This window comes from Melanerpes formicivorus, unplaced genomic scaffold (genome assembly GCF_026170545.1).
Source record: "Melanerpes formicivorus ecotype bairdi unplaced genomic scaffold, bMelFor1.0.p_v2 SCAF_234, whole genome shotgun sequence".
Taxonomy (NCBI): domain Eukaryota; kingdom Metazoa; phylum Chordata; class Aves; order Piciformes; family Picidae; genus Melanerpes; species Melanerpes formicivorus.
Genome location: NW_027142586.1, coordinates 1 through 14,275, shown reverse-complemented (window position 1 = coordinate 14,275; position 14,275 = coordinate 1). Strand labels below are relative to the sequence as shown.

Sequence of the window (14,275 nt, the reverse complement as noted above, 5' to 3'; positions counted from 1 at the left end):
ACGACCCACCCACCCTAAGCCTGCACTCTCATTGGTCAGCGCGGGTTTTGCGGGAAGCGCTTTCATTGGCTGCATTGGTGCAGGTCACCCCAGTTTGGGCTCTGTCTACTTTGGGGCCATTTGGACCAATTTGGGGTCCTCTTTGGAACTGTTTTTCCCAGTCATTCCCAGTCCCTCCCAGTTCCCTCAGAGCTCTCTCATAATTCTTCCCAGTGCCCCCCATTTGAGCCTCTGTTACCACTCACTCTCTACCAGTTTCCTCCCAGTGCCCTCCCAGTCCCTGCCAGTTTCTTCCCAGTTGCTTCCAGTTCTCTCCCAGTCCCTTGTGAGACTGGGAGGGCACTGGGAGGAGGCCATTCCTGTGTAGTTTGGTCGTACTGAGAGCTGCAGCTGGTGCTGAGGTCACAGAAGGCTTTGGTTCTGAAGCCAGAGCTGCTGCTGGGGGAATGAACATTTCTGTGCAGGGGTTCCCCAGGGCTCCTCAGCTGCTCAGAACTCAACAGTCTCTGAGGGGAATAAAAACCCTGGAAAGCTGAGTGTGAGGTGTTCCAGCAGAGCAGAAGCTGTCTGTTTCTCAAGAGACTGCAGAATGGCAGTGATTTGTGTGCAGAAAGGCTTTAACATGCCCCCCCAGGATCTGTTCTGGGCTTCCAGGAGGGAAAAGCACATCCTGAGCAGAGCCACAGGGGGGGCTGAACCAGAAACAGGAATATCAACTGTCTCTATAAATTCAAACAGTGGATTGTGGTCTGTGTGTGTCTGTGGTGTGTTGCTTTTGAATGGAAAAAGCTCTGAAGGGAGTCCAGCAGAGCTGCTCCCCAGGCACAGGGGCAGGAGCAGCCCCGGACCTGCTGAGCGACAGGGGTCTGTTAAGGGGATCTGTTGTTACCTAAAGTGGGCCTGGGGAACAATAGCAGGGAGGGTTCACAAGGATAAGGAGCAAGGATGGATGGGGAAAATACAAACCCTGTCCTTTGGAGTCCTTTGGAGAGGCCTGGATGTGGTAGGGAGGAGGAGGACCAGACGTGACCCCATGGAACCAGGAAGCCAGCAGCAACTCTCTTTGGTCCCCACGAGGCAGAAGCAAAAGAGAGCAAATGGCTGCCAGGTATTCCGTAGGCTTGCTGCACAGGGAGGGGGAGTGGAACAGATTGAGTCAGTTCCCCAGGGGGAAAACCCCCTCCAGGGAAAGCAAGGCTCTCACAAGCCCTCTCCCCCTGCTTTCAGGATGGGCCTAACCCATCCCCGTAACTTATGCTCATTCACCTGCTTCTTGCCATGCTTTACAGCTGGTGGCCTGTGGACAGCTCTGCTGTGGACTGGAGGTGGTTGCTCTGCACCACCCCAGGCAGCATTGCTCTTGGCTTCATGTACAGGCAGATTCCAGTTTGTTCCTCTGTGTTCCAAGCTGTGATGGTTCTGGACTCTTACTCTGCTGTTTGTTAGCCTCCTGTTGAGTGTCATCAACTTCTCATCGGCCTGGCAAACGAACCCGGATCAATCAGCTCAGAAAAACAAAGTTTGGTATTCAATCAATCATATTTGTATTGGATCACTCTTCCTGCCATGGAGCTGCATAAACTAAACCAGCCCCAGCTGAGTGGTTTAGAGCTACATAAACTAAACCAGCCCCTGGTGAGTGGTTTAGAGCTGCATAAACTAAACCAGCCCCTGGTGAGTGGTTTAGAGCTGCATAAACTAAACCAGCCCCTGGTGAGTGGTTTACGGAGGAGCAGAATCCTCTGGGTTGGGAAAGAGCTTTCAGATGCTGGAGTCCAGCAGCTCACAGCCTCACAGTCAGGGACCTGCACCGACCCAGGCTGAGAGCTGCAACCACTGAAGGTTTAACTGGAGAGAGCAAGAGCCCTGTCTGTGCCACCTGCTGCTAAGAGCTCTGAGTGGCCTCCACATGGGGTTTGGAGGGAGGCAAAGGCTTCCTCTGGTGTCTAAAGGGATTCTATGGGCATCTGCAAGGGGTCTGGAGCCCCCTAAAAGGGTCTGGGACAGTGTTAGGGCTTCTGGGGTCATCTACCAGTGGGGCTGGGGACATTAAAAGCATCTGGGGGTACCTAAAGTGGACCTGGGTGCATCAGAAGGGGTTTGGGTGCATCAGAAGGGGGTTTGAGGGCATCTAAATTGGGGGCTCTGGGGGGGTCCTAAAGGAGTTGGGGTCTCAATGAGGTTTTGAGGTCTCTGTGGGGTCCCTTTTGTGTCTGGAGTCTGCTCTGGGATTGGTAGTGACTCAGTGCTTTGCTCCCCCACCTGTCTGCTGCCCTGTCCCCCAGCTGTCCCCTGCCCTGTCCTCAGCCCTGTGCCCTGTGGCAGCTCACTTCCTGCGGTACCTCTCAGTGAAGATGCAGCCAGAGCTCCGAAGCTCCCCAGGGGTGGCACAAGAGGCCTGAAGCAGCACCTCCAGCACTCAGTACCACAGCGTCACCTGCGGTGGTGCCACCCTCAGCAGGTACAGCCTGGGCACCCCCCAGGGCAGAGCTTGGCTGGGCACACCCTGGGCACCTCCACGGCCACAGCTCAGCTGGGCACAGCCTGGGCACCCCTCATGGCCACAGCTCAGCTGGGCACACCCTAGGCACCTCCACGGCCACAGCTCAGCTGGGCACAGCCTGGGCACCCTCTATGGCCACCAGCTGAGCCCCATGGCCACCCAGTGCTGTGGGCACCATCTGAGCCCAGCTGGGACCTGCAACTCCTTGAGCTCCTGGCCACCAAGACCTGAGACCACCTAGGCCTAGATCTGCCCTGATCCCCACAGCTCCTTGGGCTCATGGCCACCAGCCCATGGCCATCTAGACCTCAACCCTTGACCTCATGGCCACCAGCCCATGGCCACCAAGACCTGTGGCCACCTAGACCTAGACCTGGGCCCCACAGCTTCTTCGGCTCCAGCCCTACAGCTCCTTGACCTCATAGCCACCACCCCCCGGCCACCATGAGCTGCACCCCCCCTAGCCCTCCCCTCCTTGTGCCCCCCAGCCCCCCTCCAGCACCCACCCCGGGGGGTCAGTGCCACCTGGCAGCTGTAGGTGGGTGCCAGGCCGCAGTCTGCCAGCTTGCTCTGCCCGCTGCTGGTCAGGTCGCGGTGGATGATGCAGTTGGAGCGCAGGAAGGCCAAGCCCCAGGGACTGCTGCATCAGGTCCTGCGGGCATGGCCCTGGCATCAGCAGAGTACCTCCCCTCCCCACACCCCCCCGGGCTCCTGGTGCCCATTGCCCAGCCCCTGCCCACCTTGATGGTGTCGAGGGGCAGGCCTGGGGCAGGAGACACACATTGAGGCTTCCTGAACCCCAGCTAGGGTGGCAGATGGGTGCCCAGCTCCTGGCACTCACCCCCATGGCTGTGGAGTGAAGGGTCAGGGCGGGGTGGCAAGAGGTGGCATCTGGGCACCCAACCCATGGCTCTAGAGGAGGGCCAGGGGGTGATGCCAAGAGGCAGGAAGTGGCATCTGGGCACCCAACCCATGGCTTGAGAGCAGGGTCAGGAGGAGATGCCACCTGGGCACCCAAGGCTCTCCTGCAGCCCAGGAGCCTCTCCCTCCCCTTCCCCCCGGGGCGGGTGCCAGGGCCCAGGGGCCAGCAGGGGCAGGCTGGCAGCGGCCGGGGGGCACCGGGGGTGGCACTCACCGGACGATGTTGGGGTGGTCGAAGTGCTGGAGGCGCTTGAGGAGGGCGACCTCGCGGATGGTGCTGAAGGGCAGCCCGTTGGCAGTGCCCAGCACCCGCACGCTCTTCAGCGCCACCAGCTGGCCGCTGCGGCGGCACCGCGCCTGGTACCTCCTGCCAGAGGCTCCCACCCCTCTGCTCTGCCACCGGCTCGGACTGCTCCTGTGCCATCCTGCGCCCGACCCGGGGTTGGCACCCAGCAACCAACCCAGCAGTGCCCGCCCAGGGCTGGCACCCACAGACCGCCCGGCAGTGCCCACCAGGGGGTGGCACCCAGCCCCTGACACAGTGACCCCCAGGTGGCACCCAGGGAGTGGCACCCAGCAACCAACTCCATGACCACTAGATGGCACCAAGTGACTGCCCACCAGTGCCCACCCAGGGACTGGCACCTGGCAGACGGCACCCACCAAATAACCCAATAACCCCCAGATGGCACCCAGCACCCCCAAACGGCCTCCACTGCCAGCTGGCGCCCAGCATCCCACACCCCCTGGCACCCAGCACCCCTGGCACCCAGCACCCCCAAATCCTGGCACCCAGCACCCACAGTCAGGCACTGGCACCCAGCACCCCCAAACCCTGGCACCCAGCACCCCACACTTCCCAGCACCCCACGCCCCCTGGCACCCAGCACATCTGGCACCCAGCACCCACAGTCAGACGCTGGCACCCAGCACCCCCAAACCCTGGCACCCAGCACCCACAGTCAGATGCTGGCACCCAGCACCCCCAAACCCTGGCACCCAGCACCCCACACTTCCCAGCACCCCACGCCCCCTGGCACCCAGCACATCTGGCACCCAGCACCCCCTGGCACACCCTGGCACTCAGCCTCCCCCATCCCCCGGCCCCCCCAGGACACCCAACCCCCCCTCACTGACCCCAGCCCCCCGGTAACCGAGAGGGACACCCACGGGGGACGCGCGTGGGATAGTGCTGGCTGTGGGGACCCGCGGGAGGAGCGGGGGTGACACAGGCCGGGAGGGGACACGGCCGCGGGGGGGACATGGCCCGGGGGACACACACAGAGAGGTCTGAATGTAAGAGGTACAGGGAGGGGCACCCACGCGTGACACGGGGACACGAGGCGGGATGGGGGTGGGTAGGTGGGGACACAGGACAGGTGGTGCCATGGGAGTGGGGGCACGACAGGGGACAAGGGCTGGGAGAAAAGAGTGACCTACAGGGACCCCCACGGGGGACACTGCACCCACTGAGGGACACGAGTGGGATGCGGGTGGCTCTTGGGGGGACACAAGGGACAAGTGATACCGTGGGGGGGACATGGGACAGGGGTTGGAGACAGGGGACACGGCCCCGGGGGGGGACAGAGGTCTGGAAGAAAGAATGACCTGGGGGTGGGAACAGCCACGGGGGACAGAGAACCCACGGGGACAAATGAAGTTGGGGGGGTGCTGGTTGGAGTGCCCACGGGATAGGCAGGACTCCATACCAGTGGTGCTGTGGAGAGGGGATAGTAGAGGGGCCGGGAGGGACCCCACGGGGGACACGGCACCCACCGGGGATGCTGTACCCACGGGGGACACGGGACAGGTGTGACACTAGGGGAGGTGGTGCCGTGGAGGAGGTGGGGATGGGGACAGAGGCCACTGTCTGGGGGCGTCACAGGGGGCTGGAGGAGCGAGTTGCTGGGGAGGACACCCACGGGGAACACGGCACCCACGGGGGACACAGGGGGCCTGGGGGGGAGGGAGGACAGGGGCATGTCTCAGGACTGCCTCTCCCGCTCTGTCCGTGGTGCTGAAGCGACCCCACGGCGACAGCAGGGGACCCGCTGGGAGTCAGGATGGGGACCTCGGGGGACACAAGTGGTCACCCCAGCCCCCCCACGCCACGCTATCCCCCCCCAGCCCTTGCCGCGGGGTCAGAGGGTCTCACGGGTGCCCCAGCCCCGTGCTGGTGTCACCACGCTCGGCTGCGGCCGGGACCCCACGAGGGTCCAGAGTCCCTGCTGCTGACGTCAGACCTGTCCTCACCTGCGACATTGCCCCCCCCCCGGCCCGGCCGTGGGAGGCCCCACCCGTGTTAACCCTCCCGTGGCCGGCCTGGGGCAGGACCCCTCCCCACCACCCCGCTCAGGACACCGTGGGGGGACAGGAGGGTCACGGGTTGGGGGAACAGGAGAGTCACGAGGTGGGGACCACAGGAGGGTCTTGAGGAGGGTAACAGCCACGGGGGGGTGGAAACCCGGGGGGGGCCACACAGGGACCCTGACACCACTTTGCCGCTGGGACCCCACTCGGGACACCCCTCCCCCACGCGGTGTGGTGCTGCCAGGCAGGCAGGGGGGCGCCGGGGGCGGGGGGTGCCCATCCTGTGCCCCCACCCTGGGCCGTGCCGGCGCTGCCGGCAGGGCCACGTCAGCCCTGGGTGCTGAGGGCAGGTCAGGGCAGGCCCCCAGCAGGCAGCTGCCGAGGGGTGGGGGCACGGCGGGCACTGAGTCACCTGGCGGTGCCCGGGGGGACACAGGGAGCAGCTGGCACCAAACCCCCCCAAAAAATAGTCCTTTATTGGCCAATAAATAAACCCTGGGAGAGCCCAAGGAGAGCAGCTGCAGGCGGGGGGCACCACGGGGGCACAGCCAGCGCTGGCACCACCCCGGGCAAGGACACCGCTGGGGTCAGGGCCACCACCAGGCTCCGTTGCCGGCTGCACGCCCGCAGTGCCAGCCGGGCCCAGGGCCAGCGCGGAGCTCAGGGGTGCCCGCGGGGGGCAGGCCCCGGCTCGGTGCCCACTCAGCGGTCGAGGAACTGGAGGCTGATGCAGGCCTCGGGCACCAGCAGCGTGCGGGTCATGGGGCGCACAGGGGCACCGCCGGGCTCCGGCCGCACCTCGAAGCGCAGCAGGATCTGTGCCAGGGCAAGGATGGGCGTGAGAGGCACAGCTGGGCACAGCTGGCGAGGGGGGGAGGGGAGGTTTGGTTGTCACCTGTGCCAGTGCCTGGTGCACCTCCAGCTCTGCCAGGCGGCGACCGACGCAGCTGCGCTTGCCCACGCCGAAGGGCAGCGAGGCGAAGGGGTGGTGGTGCGTGCCGGGAGGGTGGGTGGTGCCCTCGGGGTGGTGGGTGCTTGTGGGGTGGGTGGTGCCCTCTGGGTAGTGGGTGCCCAGAGGACAGTGAGTGCCCTCAGAGCAGTGTGTACCCATGGGTTGGTGGGTGCCCGCGGGGGGGGTGGTGCCCGCGGGGGCGCTGGTGCCCGCGGGGCGCAGCCAGCGCTCCGGCCGGAAGGCGTCGGGCTGCGGGAAGTGGCAGCTGTCCCGGGAGGCGGCGTAGTGGCAGAGGGTGATGAGGGTCTGCGGGAGGGACACACAGGCAGGGGTGAGCAGGGCCGTGGGCACCCAGCCGGGCTGGCAGAGGTGGCAGCGGCCCCCGGCTCACCTGGCGCGGCACCAGGTAGTCGCCCACGCGGATGTCGCGGTCGGGGATGACTCTGGCGTTGGCAGGGATGACAGGGTACAGCCTGCGGGCACGGCAGGGGCTGGCACCGAGGGCAGTCTGGCCCCAGCCTCATCTTCATGTCCCCCATGCCCATCCTAGTCCCATCCTTTTCCCCATGCCCCCCCTGGACCCTATACCCATCCCTGACCTATCCCTGTCCCCATCCTCATCCCCACCCCTCCCATCTCCCCCAGCCTCAGCCCATCCCTGTCCCTGTCCCATCCTCTCCCTCATCCCTGTCCTCATCCTTGTCCCCATCCTCACCCTTGACCCCATACCCATCCCTGTCCCTGTTCCCATCCCTATCCATCCCCATCCCTATCCATCCCCATCCCTATCCCATCCCCATCCCTGTCCTACCCTTGTGCCCCCAGCCCCACCTCAGAGTCTCCTTCACCACAGCCCTCAGCAGGGGCACCTTGCCCAGCGCGGTGCCTGAGGGGTCGCAGCCGGTGCCCAGTGCTGCCACCAGCTCCTGGTGCAGAGCCTCCTGCACCCCTGGGTGCTGTGCCAGCTCATACAGGCTCCAGGACAGGGTGCTGGAGATCTGGGGTGGAGGGAGGTGACGATGGCATCAGCAAGACCTCCATGGGGAAGGGGACCCCCGCAGGCCCCCTGCTCACCGTGTCCACCCCGGCCAGCAGCAGCTCGGTGACATTGCCGTAGATGAGCTCCATGGGGACCTGCTGCTGGGCCAGGTGGTCAGTGAGGCAGCTCTGCCCCAGGGCTGTGCCCTGCTCGGCCACCGCAGCCACGCGACGGTCAATGTGGCCCTGGGCTGGAGGGGACAGAGCCCTGTGAGCATCACTGTGTCCCCCAGCTGAGCCCCCACGGCTGAGGGACATCAGTGAGCCCCCAAGGGTGAGGGACATCAGCTGAGCCCCCCACGGCTGAGGGACATCAGCTGAGCCCCCATGGCTGAGTGCCAGCAGCTGTCCCCTGTGTGCCCTCACCAAAGGTGAAGAGGAAGTCCCAGGCCTCGCAGAAGCTCTGCCAGGGCCTGGGGCAGAGGCGGTGCAGGGCCTTGGGCATGGCCATGGTGAGCAGGGTGAGGAGGAACATGGTGTGGATGGAGCGGATGAAGGCCTCTGTGTCCCGCGGCACCTCCGGCTCCAGGCAGCCCAGGCGGGAGGCAAAGAGCACCGAGGAGATGCCTGGGGAGCAGGGGAGGAGAGTCAGGGGACAGCAGAGAGCCCTGGGGACAGCAGAGAGCCCTGGGGACATGGAGGAGCTTGGGGGACAGTGGAGAGCCTTGAGGACAGTGGAAAGCCTTGGGGACAGTGAGAACCTTGGGGACAGCGGAGAGCCCTGGGCACAGTGAGAACCTTGGGGACAGCAGAGAGCCCTGGGCACAGTGGAGAGCCCTGGGGACATGGAGGAGCTTGGGGGACATGAGGAGCACTGTGGGAAAGAGCCTTGGGGGTATCCTTGGGGACACCGTGGGGGGCAGAGGGAGCTCTGGGGACATTGGATGCCAGGGAGGACAGAGAGAGACGTGGGAGACCCTGGGGGTGTCCCTGGGGACGTGGAGAACCCCTGAGACCCTTGGGGACAGCCTGGAGGACACAGGAACTGTGGAGGACATGGGGACGTGGCAGGTCCTGGAGGACACAGGGAGCCCCTGAGGGAGAGGAGGAGACCCTGGGGGCCACGGAGGTCATGGGGACAGAGGCACATTGGAGACCCTGGAGGTCACAGGAACCGTGGGGACAGGGACCCCCCACGTCGCCGGTGTCCCCTGCGTGTCCCCTGCGTGTCCCCTCCCTCACCCTCCAGGCCGAACTTGTAGAACTCGGTGGCGACGTCGGGGACCAGCTGCCGGGGGGTGGCGGTCGCGCTGCCACCGCAGCCGCCGCACCAGGTCCCGGACCACGGCGGCCACCGGCGCCGCGAAGCCCTCGGCCGCCCCCGGCCGCAGCAGCAGCGACCCCAGCAGGCGCCGCAGCCTCTGCCACTCCTCGCCCTCCCTGCGGGACCAGGGGACGCTGGTGACGCGTGGGGACACGAGCGGGGAAGGGGCACTGCAGGGGACGTGCAAGAGACAGGAGGGATGCGCAAGGACACGGGTGGGGAGTGGGGACGTGGAGGGGACAAGAGAGGACATGCAGGGAGATGTGGGTGATGTATGGGGACTCGAGTGGGCGCAGGTGGTGCCTGGGAACACGGGCGGGGAACAGGGACACAGAGGGGACAGGAGGGGACAGGGCCACGCAGGGAGACGTAGGTGATGGATAGGGACACGAGTGGGGCACAGGGACACAGAGGGGACAGGGCCACGCAGGGAGGTGTGGGGGATGCCCAGGGCCACGGGTGGGGACCGGGGCCACGGGTGGCTGTCAGTGACGTGCAGGGACGTGTGGGGACACAGCTGCCAGGGCCCCCCCAGAGGAAGAGCCTGGCACACCCCAGCCGCGAGCGTGGGCACCTGCCTGTGCCAACGGGCCCGCGCACGCCCCGGTGCCCACGGCATCCCCACTCGGGGCGGGGGGGTGGGGAGCGGACGGGGAGGGGTCAGGGGTCAGAGCAGAAGGTTGGGGGCTGCAGAGGGAGCTGGGGGGAGGCTGCACACGAAGGGGTCCGGGAGGGTCCAGGGCTGCGTGTGGCAATTCGGAGGGCACCCACCCCGGTGCCCCTGTGCCCACGCACGGCCCTGCCGCTCCCGGGGCAGTTACTCACATCCTGAGCAAGGGGCTGGGGGCCCGGGGGAGCCCTGAATCATTCCTGAGTCACCCCAGGCTCGCCAGGCCCTCCCCACATCCGCCCCACGGCTGAGCCCCGTGGGACACCCTTCCCGGAACGGGGGGAGCACAGGGGGACACGGGGGGGCATGGGGGCAACCCCCCCAGGAAGGTCTCAGCCCTATCTGCAGCCCCACAGCTCTGTGGACAGCCCCCAGACTCCAACCCCTGTGCAGCCCCCAACCCTGTGCACACGCCCTGCCCCCCCTGCCCTACCCTGACCCTGTGCAACCCCCCCACCCCAAATGCCCCATGGACCCCTCGGGCACAGGCCTCGAAGTGCTACACACAGCCCCCAGCCCCCACATGCAGCCCCCAGCCCCCACATGCAGCCCCCAGCCCGGGATACTCCACACAGTCCTAGATGCAGCCCCCATGAGCAGCCCTCCCCCGACCCCTGTATGCAGCTCCCAGACCTCAAGTGCAACCCCAGACTCCATGGGCAGCCCCCAGACTCCTCACTCCCTTTCCAGACCCCCAAGTACAGCCCCCAGGACCCCATCCACAGCCCCAAGACCCCTGTCCTCCCCTTCCAAACCCCATCCACAGCCCCCAGACCTCGGTGCAGAGCCCCCAGACTCCTGGACTCCCCTTCCAAACCCCATCCACCACCCCCAGCCCCCTCCCCGCAGCCCTCCGCGGCAGCCCCCGCCCCACTCACGCGGTGAGCAGCCCGCAGGCTCGCCCGCGGCATTCCCGGTAATCCTTCCAGGAGGAGAGCTGGGACCGGACCGGGAATTCGCCCTCCTGGCGCAGCACCTGCTCGATCAGCCCTGCCTCCGCCACATGCACGGTCAGGATGGGCCCGAAGCTCGCCTTCCACACCGGCCCGTAGCGGGCACGACCCTCCACCTGCGGGACACCGGGACGTGGCACCGGGACGGCACCGGGGAAGGCCAGGTAAGAGAGAACTGCCCGCGGCACGGCACGGCACGGGGCGGGGGGGTGGTCCTGGTGTCCCAGAGGTCCCAGCCTCGCTGTGCCCACCCGTGGGTGCCCTCCCCCCCGCCCCGACACCGTCCTGGGTGCTGCTGCTCACCCACCCTGGGAGCGCTGCCAGGGCACACACAGGGCACCCGGCAGGGGTTAACCATTAGCAGCATCTGCCTGGGAGAGCCCGGGGCTGGTCCCTGGCCCCAGGGGTTGAGATCAGGGTCCCCTTGTCCCCTCTGAGCCCCAGTGCACTGCGATCAGGGAGTCCCCAGCCCGTCCAAGCCCAGGGCAGTGACACAGGGGTCCCCTTGTTCCCTCTGAGCTCCAGGGCAGGGGGATCCAGGTCCTCGCTGTTGTCTCCAAGCCCCAGGGATTGAGATCCTGCACCCTTGGTCACCTCCGAGCCCAAGACTGGTGGGGCTGGGGTCTCCACTGTCCCCTCCAAGCTCCAGATCATCGAGACCAGAGTGCCCCCTGTCCCCGCCAAGACACACGACAGTGAGACCGGGGTCCCTTCTGTCACGTCCCAGCCCCGAGGCAGCGACATCGAGCTCCTCACTTCAAGCCCCAAGGCAGTGGGACCAGGGTCTCCGCCAGGCCCTCTGTGCCCCAGGCCAGCGGAACAAGGCTCCTGCAGTCCCCAGCGAGCCTCAGAGCAGCGGAGCCAGGGTCCTGCTGTGCCGAGCCCGCGGCGGCGCTGCTGGGGTCCTCTCCAGCCCCCTCCAAGCATCCAAGTAGTGAGAATTGGGTCCCTGTGTTCTCTCCACACCCAGGGTGGTGGCACTGGGCTCCTGCTGTCCCTTCCAAGCCCTGGGGCGTTCAGACCCACATCCTGCTGCCCCCTCCAAGCCCCAAGGTGGTAAAACCTGGGGTCCCCCTTGCCCTCCCTCCCCGAGCCCAAAGGGTTGAGATCAGGCTCCCTCTGTACCACTAAGCCCCAGGACAACGGAACTGGGGTCCCCCCCCTGGCTCCTCCAAGCCCCAGGGTGGTGACACCAGGTCCCTCATGCCCCTAGCTCCAAGGGGGGGTCCCATTCAGCCGCCCCCTCCCACCCCATTACCTGCATCTCGTGCAGCCTCCGCAGCCCCCCCGGCAGAGCAGCTCATAGAGGAAGGCAGCAGGGCTCGGCCCTGGCATCTCTGCCAGGCCGCGGGGACCACGGGTGGCAGAAGGGGGAGCCCGGGGGACCCCCAGCTCGGGCAGGCAGCGGGACAGCAGAGCTGCCAGGGAGGGCAGGCGCAGGCTCAGCGGCATGGCAGGGGCACGGAGGGTGGCCGCGGGGAGAGGGGGACCCTGGGGGGGCACCGGGGCGCGCCTCGCATGGGCCGCGGGCATCGGCGGGGACCTTTATAGCGCCCACGTGGAGCGGCGCCGGCCCCGCCCACAAGGCAGGCAGCCCCGCCCCCTAGCGATGCGAGCTCCGCCCCCGCCCTCCCGCTGCGTAATTTGCATGAAAGCTGCGTTCCGGCCAATCAGAGCGCGGGAAGGGTCGCGGGCGCTCACGAGGCAGCCCTAACCCTATCCCCCCCGCCCCCGATCCCAGTTCCCTACTGGGTCCTAGTGCCCGCCAGTCCCAGCCTGGCTCTGCGCATCCCCAGCCCAGTCCCTGCCTGCTTCCCAGCAGCCTCCTTCCCCCCCTCCCATTCCTTCCCAGTTCAACCTCTCAGCCCCCTCCCCCAGCCCCCTCCTTGCTGCTCCCCTGGGAATTTCCTGCTTGCAACTGGCGCTGGAAACCCCCCGAGGGGAGGGAAATGGGGGGGGGGGGGCCGCGGGGGTTTCCTTCTGCTGCTTTGGGGGGGGGGGTGTGGAGGGGAAAATTCCTCATCCCCCCCCAAAAAAAACCCATGGTGGGCAATTGCTGACCACCCCCCCCAAATATCCCTGGGGGTGGGGAGCAATTCCTGACACGCCCCCCACCCCAAATTATCCCTGGAGGGGCAATTCATGACCACCTTCCTCCAAATTACCCTGGGGGGGGGGAATTCCTGATCTCCCCCACCCCAAATAACCCCTTGGAGGGGGGAAGCAATTCCTGATCCCCCCCCCCCCCCCCCCCCAAATTATCCCTGGGAGGGGCAATGCCTGAGAGCCCCCAAATCACCCCCCGGAGGGGGCAATTCTTGATCCCCCCCACCCATTTACCCCTGGAGGGGCAATTTCTGATTCCCCCCCCCCAATTACCCCACGGGGGGAGGGGAATTCCCAACCACCCCCAAATTATACCGGGAGCAGTGGGCACAAATCCTGACCACCCCCCAGATAACCCCTTGTGGAGGGTGGGGGGTGGGGTGTGTAATTTCAGACCCCCCCAGAAGTACCCCTGGGGGGGCAATTTCTAACCCCCAGCCCCAGGTTACCCCTAGGGGGGGCAATTCCTGACACCCTCCCCTGGGCAAACTCTCCCCGGGGGGGGCAATTCCCAAGCCCCCCGGGGCAGGGAGGAGGCAGCAGTGACAGCTCAGCTCCTGGGGACACTGTGGTGACTTTATTGCCGCAGGAGGGGGCTGGGGGGGGCGCAGAGGTGTGGCCTCCCCCTGCCTTGGGCCTCAGGTGTCCCCCCCCGGGTCGGGCACACGGCGGAAGACCGCAGGGAAGGCAGCACGGCCTCCACGCTGCACCTTGCGCCCCTCCTCGGTGGCAGTGCTCAGCAGGGACACGATGGGGTCCTGGTCCTGGGGGGGAGGGGACACAGAGCTCACAGCCAGCTCCCAACCGGCTCCTGGCCAGATCCCAACCAGATCCCAACCAGATCCGAGTCAGATCACAACCGGCTCCCAACAGCTCCCAACCGGCTCCTGGCCAGATCCCAACCAGATCCCGGACACCTCCCAGACAGCTCCCAACCAGACCCGAGTCAGATCACAACCGGCTCCCTGCCAGCTCACAGCCAGCTCCCAACCGGCTCCTGGCCAGATCCCAACCAGATCCTGGACACCTCCCAGCCAGCTCCCAACCGGCTCCCAACCGGCTCCCTGCCAGCTCCCAACCGGCTCCAACCGGCTCCCAATTGGCTTCCAACCAGCTCCCAACCGGCTCCCAACCGGCTCCCAACTGGCTTCCAACCGGCTCCCAACCGGCTCCCTGCCAGCTCCCAACCAGCTCTCAACCAGCTCCAACCGGCTCCCAAGCCAGCTGAAACCAGCTCCAACCAGCTCCCGGCCAGCTCCCTGCCAGCTCCAACCGGCTTCCAACCAGCTCCAAGCCAGCTCCCAACCGGCTCCAAGCCAGCTCCCAACGGCTTCCAACCAGCTGAAACCAGCTCCAACCGACTCCCAACCAGCTCCCTGCCGGCTCTCAACCAGCTCCCAACCAGCTCCCAACCGGCTCCCTGCCGGCTCCCAACCGGCTCCCAACCGGCTCCCTGCCGGCTCCCAACCGGCTCCCAGCCGGCTCCCAGCCGGCTCCCAGCCGGCTCCCAGCCGTCTCCCTGCCGGCTCCCAACCAGCTCCAACCAGCTCCCAACCAC

At 66.3% G+C, this 14,275-nt stretch overlaps 1 protein-coding gene across 1 annotated transcript; it reads right to left on the bottom strand.

Moving 5' to 3' along the window:
* Nucleotides 1-6,358: 6,358 nt before the first annotated feature.
* Nucleotides 6,359-12,063, bottom strand: CYP27B1 (cytochrome P450 family 27 subfamily B member 1). Its single transcript, XM_068169877.1, is given in 11 exon segments — nucleotides 6,359-6,550; nucleotides 6,630-6,992; nucleotides 7,078-7,159; nucleotides 7,518-7,684; nucleotides 7,761-7,915; nucleotides 8,091-8,291; nucleotides 8,907-8,961; nucleotides 8,963-9,104; nucleotides 10,537-10,727; nucleotides 11,870-11,898; nucleotides 11,901-12,063. Coding segments are annotated over 11 exon segments (1,662 nt in total). The 3' UTR covers nucleotides 6,359-6,436.
* Nucleotides 12,064-14,275: the final 2,212 nt, after the last annotated feature.